General features: G+C 35.1%; 1 protein-coding gene across 1 annotated transcript in view; it reads left to right on the top strand.

The window, feature by feature from the left end:
• Positions 1-12,121, top strand: part of LOC139700053 (tubulin gamma-2 chain) — a 35,412-nt gene extending 23,291 nt beyond the window's left edge. Inside the window, exon 11 of the mRNA XM_071598523.1 lies at positions 7,905-12,121. Within this exon, the coding sequence (XP_071454624.1) occupies positions 7,905-7,919 (15 nt within the window). The 3' untranslated portion in view covers positions 7,920-12,121. The remainder of the gene's footprint in view (positions 1-7,904) is intronic.
• Positions 12,122-21,551: the final 9,430 nt, after the last annotated feature.

Below are 21,551 nucleotides of genomic sequence, written 5' to 3'. Positions count from 1 at the left end.
CCTCCTTCCAAGCATTTGGCAGGGCATTATTGTTTAACTTAACATTGAATAAATGATTTATATAATTTGAAACTACACTACCACCCAATTTAAGCAAGTCAATTGAGATACCATCTGGTCCTTTTGATTTATTTGCCCTCATTTTCATAATTTTTTTATAAATTTCTGCGCTCGTCGTTTTAATACTTTTGGTATTTAATATTTTTTTGCCTCCTTGTTGACTCAGAGATGAATCTACAGGATCCTTTTTATTTACCATAACCTTAAATACACTTGCATACCAATTATTAAACGTATTAGCCTTTTCCTTATCATCAACGATTAGTGTCCCATCCTCTTTTTTTAAAGCTGTTATATTTTCCCTGTTGTCTTTCCTCCTCCGGAGGTACTTGTAAAATTTATTTCCATTATCTATCCCGATTATTTTCTGTCGAAAACTATCTTTGGCTATTTTCTTTTCTCTATTCAATTCACGAACTAATTTTTTGTAAATTATGAGCCATTCCGAGCTCTCGTTCCGTTTTTTGTGAATCACTCTCAGTTTTTTCTTCAAGGATCTAATTTTGCGGTTGTAGAACTCTGGATCAGTATTTTCTTTAAGAATTTTTTTCGGGACAAATTTATTTAATCCCTCCTCCATTATCCCCTTAAATGTTTTCCAGATTTCTTCTACATTCTGCCCACCACTTACCCATTCCGAATACTTTTTCCCTTAAAAAGGTCTGGAACCCTTCCCTATCACCCCGTTGCTTGCACATAATGCTTAAAATATAAGAAAAATCAGAGTTGCTGGGCAATTATTGTTTTTCATCGTGGGATTAAGCAAAAATGAAATGTTTGCTTCAAAATGTTTCTTCGAAGAAAAAAAACCTTTAAAAGCCTTAACTCTAATATTTTGAGAGTGAAATTACTTCATCATTTTATCCATCTATTAAAATATGAAGCAAATTTCCTGGCATGAGAGTCATTTAATTTTTATATGCTATTATTGGGCAGTGTTTTCAGCTGCATGTATTTAGTAAAAGAGAAAATGAACACCTAGCTATGAGTATGAATTGATAAACAGTGAGCTTCCACCTACCCTTGCTTATAAAATCACCAAGGGATGCCCTAGTAAGTACCGTGATAAATTATGCATTATATGAAGTTTTTTGGTGATATGAGGCCTAGTGCTTGCCATTCCTTACATGAAAACCAATTGACTGTATTGCTATTTCATGGTGCAAACCATTTACTCAATGTATAACCCTTCCGTGGATCTCATGTTGCATCACATAATCAATAAGTAGATAATGAAGGTGGTACCTAAGGAGAAAATCTGATTTGATTCTTTGATGTAGTTGAACCCGTTTAAATATATCTGCAGAAGATGTTATCACATCTAAGATGTTCTTTCTCAGTCCTCAATATTTTCATTTAAAGGCAATTGTAAAATGTAGATTTAAGTCAACCTATTAGCTACTTTAAATGCTCAATTAATGTCTAGTGGATCTGCAACCCTCTAGATGTTCATCCACCCCCCTCAGTTGAAAGAAAGTAGTGCAAAGATAAAAATAGCTTGCATTATTGTCAGCTTTGTCCTTTCCTCTCTCTTTCCTTATCACATCTTTTACATTGAGCTATTGAAAAGGTAATCATTCAGTACCAAACAGGTAAACTGTTCACTTGCACAGATGATATGCATAATATGAAATGATAGAGATGCATACTATGAAATAGATATGAAATGGGCTCTTACAGTAGAACTTGCTGTCTACCAATTATGGCATAAAGGCTTGTACAAATAGTATGATGAAGTGAGGCCTAAGGCCATCAGAAAGTCAGGGAAACCAGAATGGTAAATGAACTTCCGGAGATTTTTCCATGATTTTTCAGCTTACAAGAAAGCATGGATGACTGGTTGGGGTAATTTTATAATGCTACTTATTATGGCACTGTATTCAGGCATAGAGTAAATGAGTGTTAATTAGGCATCATACTCAAATGTTAAAATTTTAGTTTGCAATTTTACACTGATTGAATAACAACTAATATAAGGAAAAAGAATTTCTAACTGCCAGCATGTAGACACGAAATATCTATTGAAAAAGGATCAAGTGTTAAGGTTGGCATTTTTACTCATGACATTTAGTTTATCATCCTTAAACTTCACATTTAGTTGTTCATTACCATGGTGCAGAATCCATCCTCTTGCTTTGAAATGTGGTCTTTGGTGATTAATAAGGTCTTGGAAAATTTACAGTTCATCTCTATAGTATGCTTCATTTAATTGTTTGCATGCTGGTACAACATGCTAATACATAGAGTATTTCCAAAATACCAAAAAAAACATGACTAGCAAAGCAATTAATCTAGCAGAAGCTAGCACTTCGGCTTCTTTGGTGTTTGTAATGCTGGGGATTGCATTCTCAGCTTTGCTGTTTGCTCTCAGGATCAAAATGTAGCCAAGTTTCATTTACAATGATAACCTTTGGAAGAAGCTCTTCATTTTCCTGTGGCATCAATTCAAACTGTGAACAAATGTATATGCAAGCATCTTGTAGTTTGGGTATGTGAGTAGTCTGACAATGTACCTGACAAAAATAAGTCTCGTTGGCAATATTTCTGTAACCAATGTGTCAGTGGCACCCAAAAAAAATTTTTAATATTTCTGATAGTGCTCTGAGAATTTTCTTTTGTTTAGTTTCTCTCTCAATAGCTGCAGTGTTGTTAATGTCTCCTTCCAAAGAGGAGCAAAACCTTCCCCAGACTTCTACGCATTATACTAAGCCACAATATCATAAACAGTTGATCTGGGGTACCAGAAGAAGTGAACTATTTCAAAATATAATGCCCAGTGCGAGCACTTTTGATAATAGCGGCTCTTCGATTCTACTTTGAACCTGTACACAATATCTCAGCCATTTTGAGGTTATGACTATGCCCATAGATTTCAAGAACGTCAATCACGACCTACAGTGTAACTGCGATATGGTGGGAAATTGAAATTGTCCGTATTTAAGCGTAGCACCCTTTAGAAGCACTGCATAAAAAGGTAATAGGATTAATTGTCAGGAAGAAAAAAGTTGTACTTTTCATAAGAGATGGGACAGGGAAATTATTGATATTGCCAACTGAGATTCACCGATAGTGAAAAGAATATGAGGAAATTGATTGTTGTTAGGATATTAGGCTGGCCAGTTTGGAAATAGAAAAGTAATGTGATGTAGATGGATAGCCTAGCTCCATGAGTACTATATGGTGAGATAGGAAAAGTACTAAGCAAGATGATGTTGAATATTGCAGTAGGAATAATAGATAATATTAGCATTATGTTAACATATACTTGTAGAATAAGATAAGCCAAAAAATAAAAATGTATGTAGAAACATAAACAATACATAAAATATATTCAGGTCACTGCAGTATAATATCTATAAGATATTATGAGGAAGAGCTTGAGCTTGGAATAAAAGTGGGCTGCAAAATGATGAAGTCAGTGAGGTTTGCAGATGTACAAGCAGTAGTGAGTCATACAGCCAAGGGATCACAGTTATTATTGAGTGCTTTACAAAAACAATGTGAAAGTAATGGGATAAGAATGAATGAGAAGAAAGCAAAAGCAATGGGATTCTCAAGAATGAGAGAATATGTTGGATCAAGAGGATGACAAAAGCTGAGACTTTAAATTGGGGGGCAAAGAGAGGAAGTCACAGGAAAATCCAAAGAAGGCAAGGAAGGTGGAAGGAGGAAATTTTGAAAGTTTGTGGGATTTTGAAGGCTCTGAATGAAGGGATGAATCACGGCAAGCAGGTTGGAGGAGAAAGAAGGTAGGATTTTTAAACAGCATGAAAGCAGGCAGAAGAAATAAAGAAAGAAATAATGTAAGGTAGAGGAGAAGAAAGTTCTCACAATGCCCATAAGTAAATACTTGTTAGGGATTGTCCTACATTTAAATAAGTTGAACACCTTGAGGGAATGAGGTGAATCTATTATGTTCAAGTGCAAGAAATCCATTTGTCTACGTCCTTATGTAGGGAAGAGTCCTTAGAAGGCAGTATTGCTATTCACTAAAAGAGTCATTAGTTTTGTTTTAATAAATACAGGGGTGCTAGTTTTGGGCATCCACAGTGACAACTGTTGTGAAATTTAAAAATAATTATGATTGATAAAAGAAGACTCTGGTCATACTTTTTGGTTGCTGAGGTTTACAATAGTTTTGGGTTATTGATGTTTTCTGGTGGGAAAGTGATTAACTTCACTTACTGAGGGTCTGTGGAAAAACTTATTCTTTTAGAGGTGGAATGTCTTGAATTAATTAATAATAGTTGATCCTGTTACACTATACTTTTCCTTTGCCAAATACTGATCTTCTCAAACTTTCTTCATAGAATTCCCATATTTTTTTATTACCTATATTTGAAAAGGGATGTTGACCTTCTTTCACCTTGTCTTTGTTCTGAATGTGGTAATTTTAAATGTAGCATATAAGGCGTGCAGTACATATTAATAGGAAGTGGTTAATTTGTGATGCTGTTACAAATTAACCACTTTTCATTTATTGATGACAATAAATTCACTAAAATTTCAAATGTATTCAACAAAAGTATATTTCAATATAATAGTTTTTATTTAAAACTTTTTGAAGGTAATCTTTGCCAAATCAAATTTCAATTTTATTGTACTGATAATAACATAATGCATAAAATTTAATCCATTTCCATGAAAAAATGACTATCATAGAGCACAAACATTTTTGAAAAATTAGTGTTGAAGCAAACCTATGTAGCAAAAGGATTATATGTTTTAAAGAGTAACCTTTTCCTCGATAGATGTTTTTGCCCCACTTTATTGTTACTATATTTCCTGCCCCATGATATTTACTTTTTTCACTCCAAAATGTGCTCCAAGGGACAGCCTGGCTGGTTATTATGAATGTTTTATTTCCACGGGTATCACTTAGACTTACAAGTGCAAGGTGCAAGGGCAAAAAAGTTCTTACTAATGAGTATATTTTCCAACATCAGGCTTCAAAAATGGTTGCCTTGATTACAAATTTCGATAATGTTACCGTATTGAGTCAGTAGTAAGCAGTGGAGTTAATGCTTCCTAAATAATTCTTAAATTTATACAATGTAGCACATTTAGTTTCATGTCAGATGCAGTCCTGCCACATAACTTAATATGCCTTGGGCTAACAGGAATGTTGCCCCTCTGCTAATGCATTCATTTTATCTCTCCTGATAAACTCTGTGTCTACAGGCATTCAACCTTAAGTACTATGAGAGTGCCTGCCGTAAAAGCATTGAAAATAGTTACTTTTAATACAGCTTTCAATAATATTTAAGTAATAACAGAAACTAGGGATCACATAAAAAGTTTAAATGATAATCATCTCATGGGATCATAAGAAAGAAGATTGTCAATGCAGTATTGCATTTTAACTTGAATTCGTGAATTATGGTCATAAACACAGAACAAGGCAGCTTTACACATTCTACCTGGTGTGCAATTTTCTTTGCATGCACTCATGGCGGTAGGGTGTCTCAAAATATTCTGTATCTGGCGGCGTTGAAAAATTAAAAAAATTATTTTTTACTCGGTATTTATTTTATTCTATTCTATGTAATTGTTTAGGTAGAGATTAAAATTTTATATATCACATAATCATGGATTACTAACAAACCCTGGAGCCAAGATTTCCCTGTCTGACAGCAAGACCCACCTGTGGGCACATCAAGTAATGTTATTTTTTCACAGTCAACGCTAGATTGAGAGGCATCGAGTGGCACCAAAACTTGAATTCCCAACTCGGACTGTCCAAAAATAATAGATCTAGTAATTCTTATCTTTCAAATGATTTCGATGTACACACAAGCCTTCGTCATTCATTGCTATTTCTGGCCATCCCTCAAATCCAAATGAAATCACATTGATTGTCTTGTGTCGTTGTTCTGAGTGAATTGGAGTTGAAATTCCGAATCATGGCAGTGAGACTTTGCATTGCATTCCATTGTAATTGCATTACTACAAAGTTATAAGCTTTGCCTACCCAAAGGCTACAGATATAATGTCATTTTATATCCTGGAAAAAGATAGATTCATCATAAAAGGGAAATGCATTAGACACAGTGATGAGGACAATGTGTGTGGACTCTTATTATATATGGACAGTTTCTACAGAAGTGTTCCTCTAGCTAAAGAGTTCTTAGAGAAAAACATATACCTGTGTGGTACAGTATGCACCAACAGGAAATTTGAACCCGAGGACAAAAAAGGGGTGACATATTAGGCTTACAAAATTCATCTGGAATAAATTCTATGAAATATGACAGACAAGAGGCCTGTACTTATGTTGACAACATGCAAAACACGCAATTGTATTCAATTGTTCACGGCTCAACTTTGTGGAAGTTGATGCTTATTAAATGAAGAACACAATGTATATTTCTACTGTTATTTATTTACGTACAACTAGTTTCAATGCTTAGGCATCACATCATCAGGTGACATCAACATCATCAATGATGATGCCTTAATGTTGAAAGTAGTTGTACGTAAATAAAGAACAGTGGAAATGTACATTGTGTTCTTCATTTAATGATCATGCAATTGTACTTTGATTGACATGAACACAATCATTAGAAAATCCATTACCGTTGTAGCCCTGGTGTGTATTCACAACAGAGCTAACCTGCAAGGCACAAACCCACTAACCTGCAAGGCACACACCCTAGTGGTGGCTTGCAGGTTACTAAAATATCAAATTTTAAAAAATTAGTTACAATGCTGCCAAGAAAGGTGTTGACTCATCTAACCAGATGTCTTGATATTGATATTTGATATTTTATTACCCTACAAGCCACCGCGAGGATGTCTCTTCATGTTATACATCTTTGAGGAAGACGGTGAAGTAATGTAAAAAGATAGTAATTGAGCTAATTTGTGACACCATGAATTCTTGGTGTATTCTGAAAGAAGTTAGGGAGTGTGAAAAATCTGAGCATTTTGCAATTTCGTGAGAGCATTATTTTTGCTTTACTTGATCAACATACAATTGCTCCTTCACCACATTCACCAAAGAAAAAGCTGAATTACCTAAAGAAATATGAAGGAAATATATATGCGACTTGATCAACACAAAAAAGCTGTAAAGAGTGAAATTATACTATTAACAAAATAGGAAGGGGAAATGAAAAAAACTAAAAAGGTTATAACTTATTGCCCAAATTGAGATTATGCCTGGAATGTTTTACTAAAATACATTTTTAGTGTACTTAGAAAAAGTTTTAAATGATTTTCCTCTTTTTTTACTGCCTAACATATAAACTACGTAATTATTCTCTGAGAAGTGAATGAATCCCAATTCAGAGGTAATTTCACTTCTTTTTCTCGTAATTTGGCAATTTTAGGGCAAATATCCAAAATATAACAAATTAACATGAAACAATTATTTATCTGGCAGGAGACACTCCTATATTCTTTACTACCCAATGGCTGCCTTCAAACATCTATTGGCCCAGTGATGTTAAATTTCTGGGATTCTGCAATGAATAAACATTTGCATATGTGTATGAGCTTATTTTTTGATGTAAATGTTCAAGTTGATTCGCATTTAGTGTTAACATCAAAATACTTTTTTTTTCGATCCAAGTGTTTTCAGAAATTCTAACCTGAAAAATCTGTGAATCTTATGCACCAGTTCATCTAATGGGTTGGGAAATATGGTACATAATTGTGACATTAAGTGAAACTTTTTTCCTAATTTTTTAGTTCTTTCATACCATTTTAAGGTAGTTAATTTAAATATGCTATTTATGGTAATAATCTATCTTTAAAATAAGTTAAAGATAATTTAGTGGGTATTTGTTTCAGTGCTTTTTATGCATGGAAATAGCTGACATTTTGTTATATTTTCTTTTCAGGCATCCAAGGGGTAACTATTTTGATGTCTGAATGATTTGGTAAGCCAGCTAAGACATGTGCCAATTTCTACTTTATGTTTTAATAATGTATTGATTAAACAGTTAAACATGTATTCAGTACTAATTATCAAATATTAATCTGTGATTATAAAATTACTGTGGAACTGTTTTGAAGAACATGTTCTGTGTTACCTACAAATTTTTGTAGCATAATAAAGCTGTTTCTTAGCAATCTCATGAATTTTTAGCATATAGTTTATCATCACATGTTGCCGCATTTTGATCTGTTTTAAGAGTTAGGCTCATTTTACTCATCCTGGCATTTATGTAGTGATTATAAGTATTTTGTATTAAATTTGAATGTTTCACTAAGCATTTATTTAAATGCTAATAGATGTGATTAATTTATTTTTGGCTTTCAATCCATTAGGTGAAACATGTACATAGTGTGCAATTGTTCCAATTTGCTTGGTATTTTTAATACATTATATAAATTTTGTATGGGTGTCGCTGATTCTCATATCATTGGTTAAATAATTCACGAGCCATCACTACCCATCAATAAGGATCATTGTCATCTGATATAATGTCATTCAGCTATTTTACAAGGTGTTAATACAATTGCTGTTTATGCCTCTTGAAAATTTTATATGGATTCACAGTGACCCTTTGACCATGACTATATATATGCAAAGATTGTAAGCCAACAGAAAACATTATCTTTGATATGATATTTGACCATTGATGAGACAAATATTCAAAATAGGGCCTAAAATGCCCCACAATCTGATGTTATTTGTGGTATGAAATTAGTTTTTGAGCACCATTTTATGCAGATTGGCTCATTGGAAGTGGATGTCACCTGTCGATTTGGTGAGGATAGTATGAGGCATTGATTGATTTGGCTAAGTGACCACAAGTGCAGTCCTATACGTTTATATGTATTGGTGTATATGCCTTAGGGCACTTGATTGATACCTTACTTTTGTCTTCCTGAACATCTTGTTGCTCAAAATTTTTTTGTCCATTATTTACTGTTCTTCCTTGGCATGACCTAAATTTGGGCCACATTTGTGTGCATTTTACTTGTTCTGCCTTGAACGTATGTTCTCCGGAGAGCATAAGTTCAAGGCAGTGCCATATTTCAGACAAATATTTTTAAAAATGTGTTGTGAGTTCATAAATTGTGTCCTTGTAATTTGCCAAATCAATCCATGAAACAAAATTTTTTTGGGTTTCTGTGTCAATGCCCTCGACTGTCCATGATGAAACTATTCATGTGATTTGCTGGGAAAGTTATGTGGTAGTATAGTACTACATGCTTAAGATGGTTTCATTTTTTGCTGTATTTAATTTAGGATCATCAATTTCAATTGTCTGACACCAATTTCATGCATATATCAGACTTTCCAAATTTGTCAAATCCCTATTTTCTCAACTTTTCATTGTCGGGATAGTCCAAGTTATAGACATAGATACGCGATGGCTTTCATGGATACTATTTCTGCAACTCTACTTTGCTGTGATGCATCTGCCTGATCAAGGTTATACTGTGTAAATAACTCCCAGAGTCTCAATGAAAATATGTACCAGTAGACTTACATTAAGTTAATTCTCCAATTAATTTATTGTCCTTACCCTCTTTTTTAGTTACAATAAATGGGCCATTTCTTGAAAGTAATACCTGTAGTGGTACATTAGTTTTTAGACTACACGGTGTTCATGATTTCTCAATGGCAGATAGTACTGTCCTAAAAACATGCATAAAATATTGAAGATTGCAACATCATTTTTAGTTTTAAGTGCCTCAAAGGCATATGCATTTATTTAAATGTGATGTAAAAATTTCTGCATGATACTGTACCTAAAAATTACAGTTAATGGCTGAATTTCCCTGATACATTTTTTCTTTAAAAAATACAGCTTTTTTGAGATTGATAGATACATTTTTAAGTGCACTTAAGATGACTAGACCTGGCCTCTTACCTATCACTTGAAAGAGTTCAGGGCAGAAACGTAGATACTTTGAAAGTAGATACTTTGATGTCCAGATCACTTGATGTCAGACCCAAGGGGTCAATGAATAATCCCTGAATTGTTTGTACTTCTCTCTTGCAAATGGTATTGTTTTGACCAAATGATTATATCATTAAAAATATTTGTGTTGATATTCCCCTGTTCTCATATAAAATAATATTACCTTATGTACTCCATGGTGATGTGAAGAATGATTTCATCATAAAAGCATTTCCAAGTTTTTCAGGTTAATTGGAGTAAAGGCTCTTGAGTCATGTCAGAAGTGATTTTTTAAGATTTATTTTTAATGTTCAGCTGTATAATTTTTCTTCTTATGGATGATTTATTTTTTATAGTGCTTTGGGGGGTATATTGTGGAGATTAATATTTCCTTTTTATGTACAAAAGAGGTCTATTTCATAAGGTTTCTTGTAGTAATTGAGGTACCCTTAGTAACTCAATTTTTGTCTCATCATATCCAGCATAAAGGACCCTGGATTCAAGTAAACTTAATTATATTTCCATGTGTATAATTTGTTTCTGAGAAAGCCTAAAAGTCATTGGTATATCATTGAATTTCTGAGCCTGGAGTTTCACTGCATCAAAATAATGAAAGAGGTATACTACTTATGAACTTGGACTCTATTATATCTTTTCAATTGCATGGAATGTTATCAGGGTTAAAATGTTTGGCATTTGTATTGGACCATTGAATTTTGGTGATGACATAGGTGATGTACAAATAAATGCTGGCTCAGCATGCTATAATAATGCTAGAGTGATCGAAACAAGTTATTTCTACTGTAGATATTGGAAAAGGGGTTCCTTGCTGACCTCAAGGGTCTTTATCTTAATAATCAGATTGGAGGGAAACTTTGCTCCGGGAAAATGACTGGAAACAGACTTGATTTTAACTCCTTCACAAACAGTAGGCCATACCAATGCACATTTACTGTAACCATTCTTCAAAATATATCTCCGCATTAAGTGATGCATCTTTTTACAATTTGTATAGCCACGGTGCCTTTGAACATAATACCATGCTGGCAGTAATTTAGTATCATGTTGGAACTGAAAATTTTAAAAAAACTGCGCATGCTTGCAGTAAAAAATGATTGTATGCTTATTTATTGTAAAATGTGGCATTATTCAAATAATGAAGTGGGCTGTTGCCAGTTAACATTTATTGTGTTTTCCTGTATCACTTGTGAGGTGGCCTAAAATACTTTTTTGATTCTGGCTCACACCAATATTGTTGTTATTATATTTAATAATTGTACTGGTAAAAATAAATAATCAAATATTGCAGTTAATGAAAGTATTCTCTTGATAAGTACCTAGTATTCAGCATATGGAAGGTAATGTTAATGCTTTGATAATAGAGCAATATACTTGATATTATCTGCATTTTCTGTGACATATGTAATCTTAAATTCCCAATATTCATGTAGTTATGTGTTAAAATCATTCTCATTTTGTAAAATAGAATATGCATCTTGTGGATGGACCTGACATATTGATTCGGCTATCTGTGGAAATAATTTATTTTTAGGGAGGCCTATGAAATGTAATGAATAATTTGCTCTGCTGAAATCATGTTTGAATACACTCATACTGTTAAAAGATAATTGTAAAGAAAGACATCAAGTGTATGCACATACTCTGAATATTCATGTGGTTTTCATGTTTTCAGAGCTCCTCCAAGTGATACAAAGCTTTCAAAATGGACTGATGAATAATATAGTAAGAGCATTATGCACGAACCAGGGTTTAAAAAGAAAATCTGCCTTTTATTTAAATATGCTCATTAATATGCATTTCTATGGTTATAAGTTCGATGATTTTGACAATACTAAAAGCACAAGAAGAGGAAACTCATATCAGATAAGAACTTGAAGGCAGTTATTTATTTGAAAATGAGAAGTATTTTTCTTAAATGTCCCCCTTTCCTTCCAATTGTTAAACATTTGTAAATATTTTGAGTTGAATGGAAGCTATGTGGATATTAGGCACTCTTAATGCCCATTGGTGTTGTGTGGAAAATGACAAGGTAAATCCATGTTTAAAAGTCCTTGTACAGTATTATTTGTATTTAAAATAAATGTTATACCCGTAATACCTGCCTTTCTCTAGACCCTTTTACTTTTTGTGTCTTTTTGAATCGACTGCCCAAAAGAGTACTTCGATTTAAGTTAATAATTTGTTTACATTACTATTAAATTTGACCCTGACTTATCTGGTATATTTTATTTATAGTCCTGGTAAAAACTTATACTGATGCTTAGTACTTAGAAACTGAAGTTGGAAGGTCTGTTTGATATACTAAATTATTAATTCCTAATGATGAAAATGACTTTAATGAGTTGTTAATTTTTTGGCATTGTAGTTTAAATTTTGTATTAAATTCAATATTAAACATGCAGTTGCTCTCAGGGTGAATTGAATTTTTTTAAGTAATCTACCAGTTAAGGTAGGTTTTGGATGAACACAGCTACCAAACAACAATCTCCTAACAAAAACACATTTCAGCATCCTTCTCCAAAACAAGTCCCTCTTCATCTCTGTGTACACCCTTCATCCCGTTCAAAATCCCTCTCCTATTCCTGCCGTTTCATCATTTGCCTAACATTCTCCCCTTTATTACAGTCTTCAATTGTATGGATGGACACCCAGTCAATCTGCTTTTCATCCATTTTTCCTGCCTCCTCATGATTTCTCCCAACAATCCCCTCACCTCACCCCTCATTCCTAGTTCTTCCTCAGTTGTTTTTCTTTTGGTCCATTTTGCCTTCTCCTAACCCACATTTCAAAAACCTCCAATCTACGTCTATTCTGCTGAAGTGACAATTTTTCTGCACCGTACATAACTATGCTCTGTATCAAAGTTTTGACGAGCCTTTTCTTAGCATCCTTACTCAACATCCTTGTCATCAACTCCCTCTTGTGAAGCCTCTTTGCCTAGTGCAATTCTTCTTCTTCTCACATCCTTACTTTTTTACTACTACTTCTATTTTGGTCCAAAACACTCGAGATATGCAAACTGTTCCACCTGCTGTAGTCTTTGCCCTCCTATTTTAATGTTAACTTTGGCCTTAACCTTTCTGGATAATCTCATAACCTTTGTTTTATTTATATTGATTCTCATCCTGTATATATCACACTGAGTTTCCAATTCACTCAGCAATGCTTGCAACCCCTTGACTGACTGACAAACTAGAGCTTGGTCATCAGCAAACCTAACTGATTTTACAAATTCCCCACCCACTTTCATTCCTACTTCCAATTCTTCCCATGCCTCTTCAATCATTTCCTCTACATAATGGTTGAACAGCAACGGTGATAATGGGCAACCTTGCCTTACACCTCTTCCTAACACTGCCCATCCGGACTCCCCGTTCCCCACTCGCACCTGAGTAGTCTGAGACATGTACAGGTTGCAGATTAGCCTCCTTTCCCTCCAATCTATTCATATTTTCAGCAATATACTCATTAATTTTTCCCAATTCAGTCTATCAAACGTGTTTTCAAAATCTACAAAACAGGCTCCTGGTTGTGTTCTATATCCCTCTCAATTAATAATCTCATTACTGCAATGGCATCATGTGTACCTTTCCCCTTCCTAAACCCAAACTGATCATCCCCTAAGTAATCATTTGCCCTACTCTCTATCCTTTTGTTGATGATCCTGAGAACAGTTTTAGCTGCGTGGGATATCAAACTTATTGTCCTGTAGTCCTCACATGATGTAGCCTTTACCTTTTTCGGAATAGGAACTAAAACTGATCTCACAAAGTCTTCCGGCCAGATTCCTTCCTAATAGATACTGCGAATGAGCCCATATGGCCTCTTCCTCCCAAATTTTCCTAAACATTTTAATAGTTCAGCGGGAATGTTATCCACCCCCATGGCCTTATTGAGTTTCATCTCCCTTAATGCCCTTACTATTTCATCGTCGAGTATACCTGGACCGAAGCTATCTTACTCTACGTCATGCTCTCTTTCTATGTTTAACCTTGCTGGACTAAGTTCTTTCCTACTCAGTTCTTTTATGTCTTCCTTCCATCTCTCTTTGATCTTTTCTGTTTCAACTATTATCCTGCCCGACTTATCTCTAACTGTTAGCACAAGTCTTCCTTTCTTACTTCCCTATTGTGTTTTGACCTTGTATAGTGCAGCAATTTCATCCTTGGTCAAACTTTTCATATCCTCGCACTGCATCTTCCACCATGCTTCGTTTGCTTTATTTGTTACCCTTCTCAATTTATTATTTAACTCTTAGTACTTCCTTCCAACGGTATGAATTGTCATCTACGTCTACCTAAATGTTTACTTCAATCAGTGGAGGCCTTGTGGTATTTTAAATGACACACTTCTCATTACAAATGCATGCCGTGGTTTATAACAGTGAGGATACTCCAATCAAAGATTTGTCTTATTTTGGGTTGCTGGTGTACCAACCTGTCAAAAATCTCAAAGATTAATTAACTAATGGATAGGAAAATTTTTGAAGAGGACCAAATCTTGATGCAAGAAGTGTCTTTGTTCTTGGAGTGGTCTGCAAAAGTACTTTTTGTGACTGGGGATTAATTTTGCCACTCTGTGGCTAGCTGGAGTAAATCTCTCATTTCGTACATGTACAATATATTTTACATTTATTATGATATTCTGCATTAATTAATGAAGTAACTTACCACTTAAATTAAGAGATGATGTAAATTGCACATGGATATAATTATTTCTAAATTGTATTATTTCCTAGTTCTAATTGTTAATTAATTTGTTTTTCTTATGTTAATTATTAAATTTTCAATTTTACAATAGATAAAATGTTTTAATGAAACTTGTATAACTTAAAATTATCCGTGAATGTTCATAATTGCGTGCATCACTTAAAGTAAAATATTTTGTAAACCTAAGCTTGAAACTTCATCAGATAACAAAAATTGCTGATAAATAATATTATTTAACTTTCCCCTGAAGACTGCTACAATTTTCATGATATAATTTCAGAAAAAAACTGTTGTAATTTCGACAGGTAGCCAGCATAAAAGTGTGGGAAGGTATCCATTTTGGTTTGGCGAGAAACGGAGGCAGCAGCATGTCCCATTAACCCTTTTAGTGTGCCAGGCCAATATATCAGATTTTGCATCTCGGGCGAAAAGTGCAGCATGCCGATATATCGGCCCAAACGTAAGCTATTGGTAATGATAGTTGACTAAAACAATTGCGATTTTTTGTAAGATAATGTCAAATTCATCCAGAAGTACTAGCTAAATCACTTAATATGTAATAGAAAACTTTGGATATCTTTAAAAATGACTGCAAAATATTTTTTTCTCTCAGATGAAGCATTTGATTAAATTGTCCTCACTTTTCGCCAATACCGCTGGCAGGACAGCTCTAAGCGAGTTCGCTAGCAATGAAGATCTAATTCCACTGTAATTAACCAAAGGTTCTAAATCTCACTGCTGTCAAATATTTTTGAGAGAATATGAAAAGGATGGATGGATGGACCAATTATGATCTCATTCCTGAAAGTTGAAAGAGGTATGCACCATTACTCTAGAAGTTATCTATTATTTGTTGTGTAGCTATTGAAAGTATTTGAAATTAACTATGACTAGCTAGTCCATTAAGTTAATGTTTTAACAAATGAACTACTTCGCCAAGTAGGTCATTTGACATCCATGCAATATTCAAATGCCCATGGGTATTTCTTCGATTTTAATGATATAGATATTCAAAGATAATTTTTTTGAACTATTATATAATATTGTGTGAGCAATCAAAACTTATACACGTTGAATATTAAATGAGCGTTTTATGAATATTTAGAATTTTGGGGCTGGAAAGAAGAATCTTTCCGTATCAAATATTTTCATAAATATTCCATGTTATGGATTTTGTAAACATTTTTAATGTATTTCAGTTGTCCTAATTTTATAAGAGTATTTTACTGAAAAATTATGTTCAGGAAGATATGTGTAATTATTGTTTACACTGTTGAATTCAGTTAGGTGTCTAGTTTATAGACAGCTGAGACCCTCATCTTCACAGCAGCGGGGGCTCCCATTTGTTATGGTGAGTTTTCTATCACTGAGATAGTATTTGAAATGTTGCTATGTTATAGTCTTCATCAAGTTCCAACCCAAACCCCTCAATACAAAAAAAAATTGATGTACAAAATGGCTTGTCCATGAGGGCTTCCAAACCATAATGCAAGAAACGATTTCACTCTTGCTTCAAACCTTCATGGTGCCTTTAGAGAGGTAGTCAAGGAGAAGGTAAACTTTTCATTATAGTTAAGGATTAATGAGGAAATATTTTATTTGACTTAGAACAAGCCAGATATTTGAGAATGTGGTCCAAGAAGCAGTCTAAGTTGCAATGAAGATTTCAGTTTGGTACTTGGACAACCCAATTGAAAACTCATCCTTGAGTGATTACATTGCCCATAAATATTTCCAATATTTTCAGAATGGAAAGAGATTTCTTTTTTCTGATTTACTCTCTGTGTGACTGGGGTATCACTCATGCAGAGCCAAGAGTTTATTCTGATAAACCAAAATATAAAATAACATAAGCATAGTTTTTTCTTAAAAGAGGATATTATGTGTAGGAAATGTCTTAATAACTAGTTAGAAAATCAAAAAATACGTCCATGACCTCTTCCAGAAAGAGGGCTGGTAATTTAGACCCTTATATGGAATTGTGACTTCAATGATTCTATTGCAAATACCTATGCAATGTTGTGAAGATGTTCAAAATCTAACATTGACCTTTCTTGAATATTTTGAACCTTTTTGAATATTCTTACAAAATTATAAACAATGTAAGGAGGAGTCACAAGTAGCTAGGTTGGTGTCATACTAAACCACTGGCATAATAAAGACATGTAAATTGTTAGATAATGAGTTAAAAAAGCAAAGCATGCAGTGTGGTATATTTTGTCAGTATATTTTTGGTAATTAAATTTTTTGTATCATGGCATTTGAAAAGAAATAGCATTAGTCACAAGGTGGATTACAGTAGCTTTTGGTCAATCCATGACTATGACTTTTCCTGGAGTGCAATCCAGGAAAACTGAAAGAAATTAAGGGGTAACATTTTTTGAGTAAAGCCATGAAATAAGTACCATTGTTCTAATGAATAGAAAATACAATATTTTTGAATTTTCATGTATAATTTGAAATTGTACGGACATGTTCATTTATTTTAGTGATGTCTTAGGCAAATGTGGCGGGTGTTCTACTGATTGCGCCAGTGTGTCAACACCAAGCTACCACTAATTGGCATTTAAGGTAATTTTATTTACTTCTTATAAACCATTAGCTACTATTAAAATTTTGCTTGATTAACCATTGAAGCCCACCAATGGGATAAAGACTAGCTAATCAGGAGAGAGAGACAATATTGTTCTGGTCTGAATATAAAATGTTGATGGATTTCTGTGTAGAGACAATGGTTTAGGATTTTATGAGGCGTCAGTCTGTGGTATATATGGAGTGTTTGGTATCAGTTTGATGTTTGGTGATGCTGGATTTTCCATGTCTATTGTATCTAAAATGAGCTAAATATCCAATCATAGCCTCTCACAATTAACGTACTCTCAACTTCCTCTTACCTATGTGACATTTCTTATCCACCATTCTAGCTTTACTTTCCCTTGATAAATTATGCAGTAATTAAATGCCCATGCCTTGCATGAGGGGATGTGGTAGTCCAGGGGTAGAGCATTGGACTGTTGACTGCTGGGCACAGGTTCAATTCCCAGGTATGCCTCTGGGCACCCTCAGCATCCTCTTAGCTGAAAGATTTTTGGTTACCAAAATTTCCTGGTAAACCATAGATGGCTTGCAAGATGAAGATTGCATTGATATTGAAATCAAGCTGTCTTCCTCATTCTCTCTCTCCTCTCCTTTCCCTTATTCCTCGACCCCTTAGACACCTTTTGGCCCTCGACCCTCATCTTTCTATACATCACATCCTTATCCTGGTGACCCTATCCCCACCCCATGGACTGCAAAATTGAAGTGATGGAAGGCCTTGTGAATTCTGATTACAAGGTTAGAGACCAACTGAAAGGTAGTTCACGCAGCATTGGTTCCTCATGGAGGCAACTGCCAAGGTATCTGATCCCAGTGGGGCTGCTATTTGAGTGAAAGGTGTTAAATTAAAAACGCCATTAAGATACTGGTATAAATGAAAGAAGACTGACTTTGCTAATTGCACTGAATTTGTATTTTTCACAGCCATGGTTTCATCGCACGGCACCATTATCAGGTGACATTAAGGGAGGAGTACAGAGTAGGTGGATCAGAGTAGCTTTTTTTAAGTTCTTACTGTGTATGAAGCTACTCTCACTTCCTCCATTGTATTTTAAGGGATAAGTTTCTGAGAGAAGAGATTCAGTGTCATTTCTGTCTGCTGTGTATGCACGAGGCAGAGGAGACTCTGCCTCCAGCTCCACTCAGAATAGTAAGTTAGTTGAATTGTGAGAGTAAAGTTATTATTTCTTCATTTACCCCTAATATGAAAGACTTCCACTCAGTAATGCCTGAGACAGTGTTGTATGCCATTAAGAAAGGTAATGAGAAATCACCTCAATAATTTATCCCAAGAAGATGATGGACAAATGTGTGGAAATGAGTCCTGGAAACTACAGGACTCAGCCCACTGGGTTGTGTGCCGTGCCTGGCAGCAGGAGAGGAAAGGCTTCCATGGTCCTCGTCACATAAAGTACTTGTGAAGGAGAGTCGACAGCAGCAGTAGAAAAGAAGATTTAGAAGAGGATCAAATTAATTAGAATTGGGACTTAGAATGTTAGGATGATGTTGAGGACAGGGAAATTAAATAATATGAAGCAGGAGATGGAGAGAGGAAATACAGATCTTTCAGGATTATGTGAGGTGAGATGGAAAGACAGCAGGCATTATTGGGACAGTAATTTTAGAGTAATATGCAGTGAAGAGCAAGGCTTGGCAGTAGAATTGAACAAAAAGGGAGGAAGAGTATTCTAAACATTGAGCAGGTGAGTGATAAAATCTTATTAGTGAAGGTAAAAGCTGAACCAATGGACTTGGTCATTCCTTAAGTTGCATAGTGAGGAAAAAAATAGGGTATGAGATCTAATGCCGGAAATAACTGCATGTGTCCCTGAAGGAAATATTTGATGGTGGTCAGGGATTGGAATGCATGTGTGGGTGAAGGCAGAGGTTGTAATTAGGTAGGGGACTGCAGTTCAGGTATAAAGAACAACCATGGAGAAATAAACAGAATTCTGTAGAAGTAATGAAAACTGCCCAAGGATTCGAGAAAGATGCATCAGTTAGACTGTATTTTGGTTTGTTTGGCACAGATTTAGGACTAGCATAATTAATTCACTCAGTTTTCTGGGAGCTGATGGGGATTCAGATCATAATTTAGTGCTTTTATTTTGTGAGATTTAACTGGATAAAATAGGGAAGAAGGTAAGGTAATGGAATGTGGAAGCATTAACAAGGATGAAAACAGAGGAGTACAGGAGGCAGTGGAAAACTAAATGAATGACTAGGAGACAGGTGAAGTAGAAGAAAGATGAGAATGCCTCAAAAAAGGATATTGAAAGCTGCAATCACAACTATATATAAACAGAAAAATGACAAGGAAAGGTTGCAGATAAGATGATTAAGAAAATATACGAGAGAAAGAAAATTTAAGATGTGAATAGAGAATGAGGATGAAGGAAGTACATAGAGTAGAACCTGGAGGGTTTACAGAGGATGGGTGAAATGGCTGTGCTGTGCAGACAGGTAAAAGATAAGGAAGTAAGAAGGGTTACAGTTAAAGGTATTGCAGGAAAATTGTTAATTGAACCAGGACAGATTCCAGAGATACAAAAAGAAAAAAATGTAGGATCTTTTTCGTATAGATGTTTGGCAAGAAAGTTTTAACATAGAATATACGAGGGTCATCCGGAAAGTAGTACCCGTTCGTGAAATAAAGACACAAAAGTTAATATTAACAAACATAAAAAATTTTATTTGAAAGAGGATACTTTAAACTACTTCTCAACATAATCTCCAAGCAAATTAAGGCATTTGTCATAACGTGTGACAAGTTTCTGTATTCCTGCTGCATAGTCCTTCGCCGCCAGCTCATTGAGATACGCGAGGGACCCATCTTGCACAAATTTTTGCATAATGCAGATGGTGTTTAACAATTTCATGAACAATTGTTCGAGAAACATTGGGAAAATGCTCACAGATGTCATCAATTGTGACGCGCCGATCGTTCCTCACGAATTCGTCAACTGAGCTCACCAGTTGGTCTGTAATGACAGACGGTCTCTCCGAACGCTCATCGTCGTGTGTGTTCCCCCTCCCCATGTTGAAGTTGCGACACCACCGCCGAACAGACGACTCGTCCATTACATTGTCTCCATACACCTCCTTTAATTGGCGATGAATATCACATGGGCGAACGTTTCTTGCATTGAGGAATTTAATCACTGCCCTCACTTCACAACTGGCGGCGTTCTCAATTTTTTTAAACATTGTAAACAATCACAGAAACAACACAGGCAATGCTAGCGTCACGCAACTTGGCTCAGAGAAGGCAGACAAGCCACTGAAGCTATCTGACCTCGTCCAGCGGCTACTCGCGTCGTCAGCACTTCATGAACTTTCACGAACGGGTACTACTTTCCGGATGACCCTCGTATAACATAGATAGAGATAGCTTAGTACCAAGAACACTTGATTGCAAGATACTTTTAGAGTGGGCATTAAGGGAATTGAAATCAGGTAAGGTTGTGGCAATAGCTGGTATCCCTGGCAAACTACATAATGTGGAAGGAAAATTTTTTATGGGTTAATTCATATAGATTATGAGGAAGGAACTTAGCTAGGAGATATAATTAGATTAGTGAAAGTTCCAGCCACATGTTAGCTCAAATAGGTATAGGCAGCCACATGTGAGGGCTAGAGAACAGCAAGTTTAATTTTGCTCCCTGAAAAAGTGGTACTTATAATCATCAATCAGAGGAAAGAGACGAGGGCTGATTATTACATGAGAGATGACCAGTGTGGGTTGAAGATAGGTAGACGGTATCTTTATTTTGGGAAGAGATTGAGACTATGGGTTCTCTTCCACTACCTATCCCCTAAGGTTACTATGGTTCAGTTACAAGGATGGGCATGTCTGCGAGTGATGCAATATCATTAATGAGATCTCCGATAGAAAGGGACATATAGTACAATCCAGATGTATTTTTTTTTATCATGGGTTTCAAGAAGCCATTTGTTAGAGTAAATTAGCTGGAAGAAAATGAATGTATTACAGAAGTAAGGAGTAGGTTGGAGGGATAAGGTATTCCTCAATTGCTTTTTCCACATATTCATTCCTTCTACCTGAGCCATAGTGACCCTACCTCACTCCCATCTCTCCCTTTGCTCATCACTGCATTTCAATCCCCCATATTTATTAAAATTTTCCCCCTAATCTACTCTGAACTACAGTGTCCTACTTCACTTCCATCTCTCCCTCGACCCACCACCATATTCCAATTCCCCATAACTATTTAATTTTTCCTTTCAATGTCACCCACAATTATTTACTCAAATTCATTGTATATTGTCTATTTTTCTTCCT

This window comes from Hetaerina americana, unplaced genomic scaffold (assembly GCF_022747635.1).
Source record: "Hetaerina americana unplaced genomic scaffold, ioHetAmer1.1.p SCAF_10, whole genome shotgun sequence".
NCBI classification, from domain to species: Eukaryota; Metazoa; Arthropoda; class Insecta; order Odonata; family Calopterygidae; genus Hetaerina; species Hetaerina americana.
The sequence above is the reverse complement of the archived record's forward strand: the minus strand, read 5'-3'. Positions and strand labels throughout refer to the sequence as shown.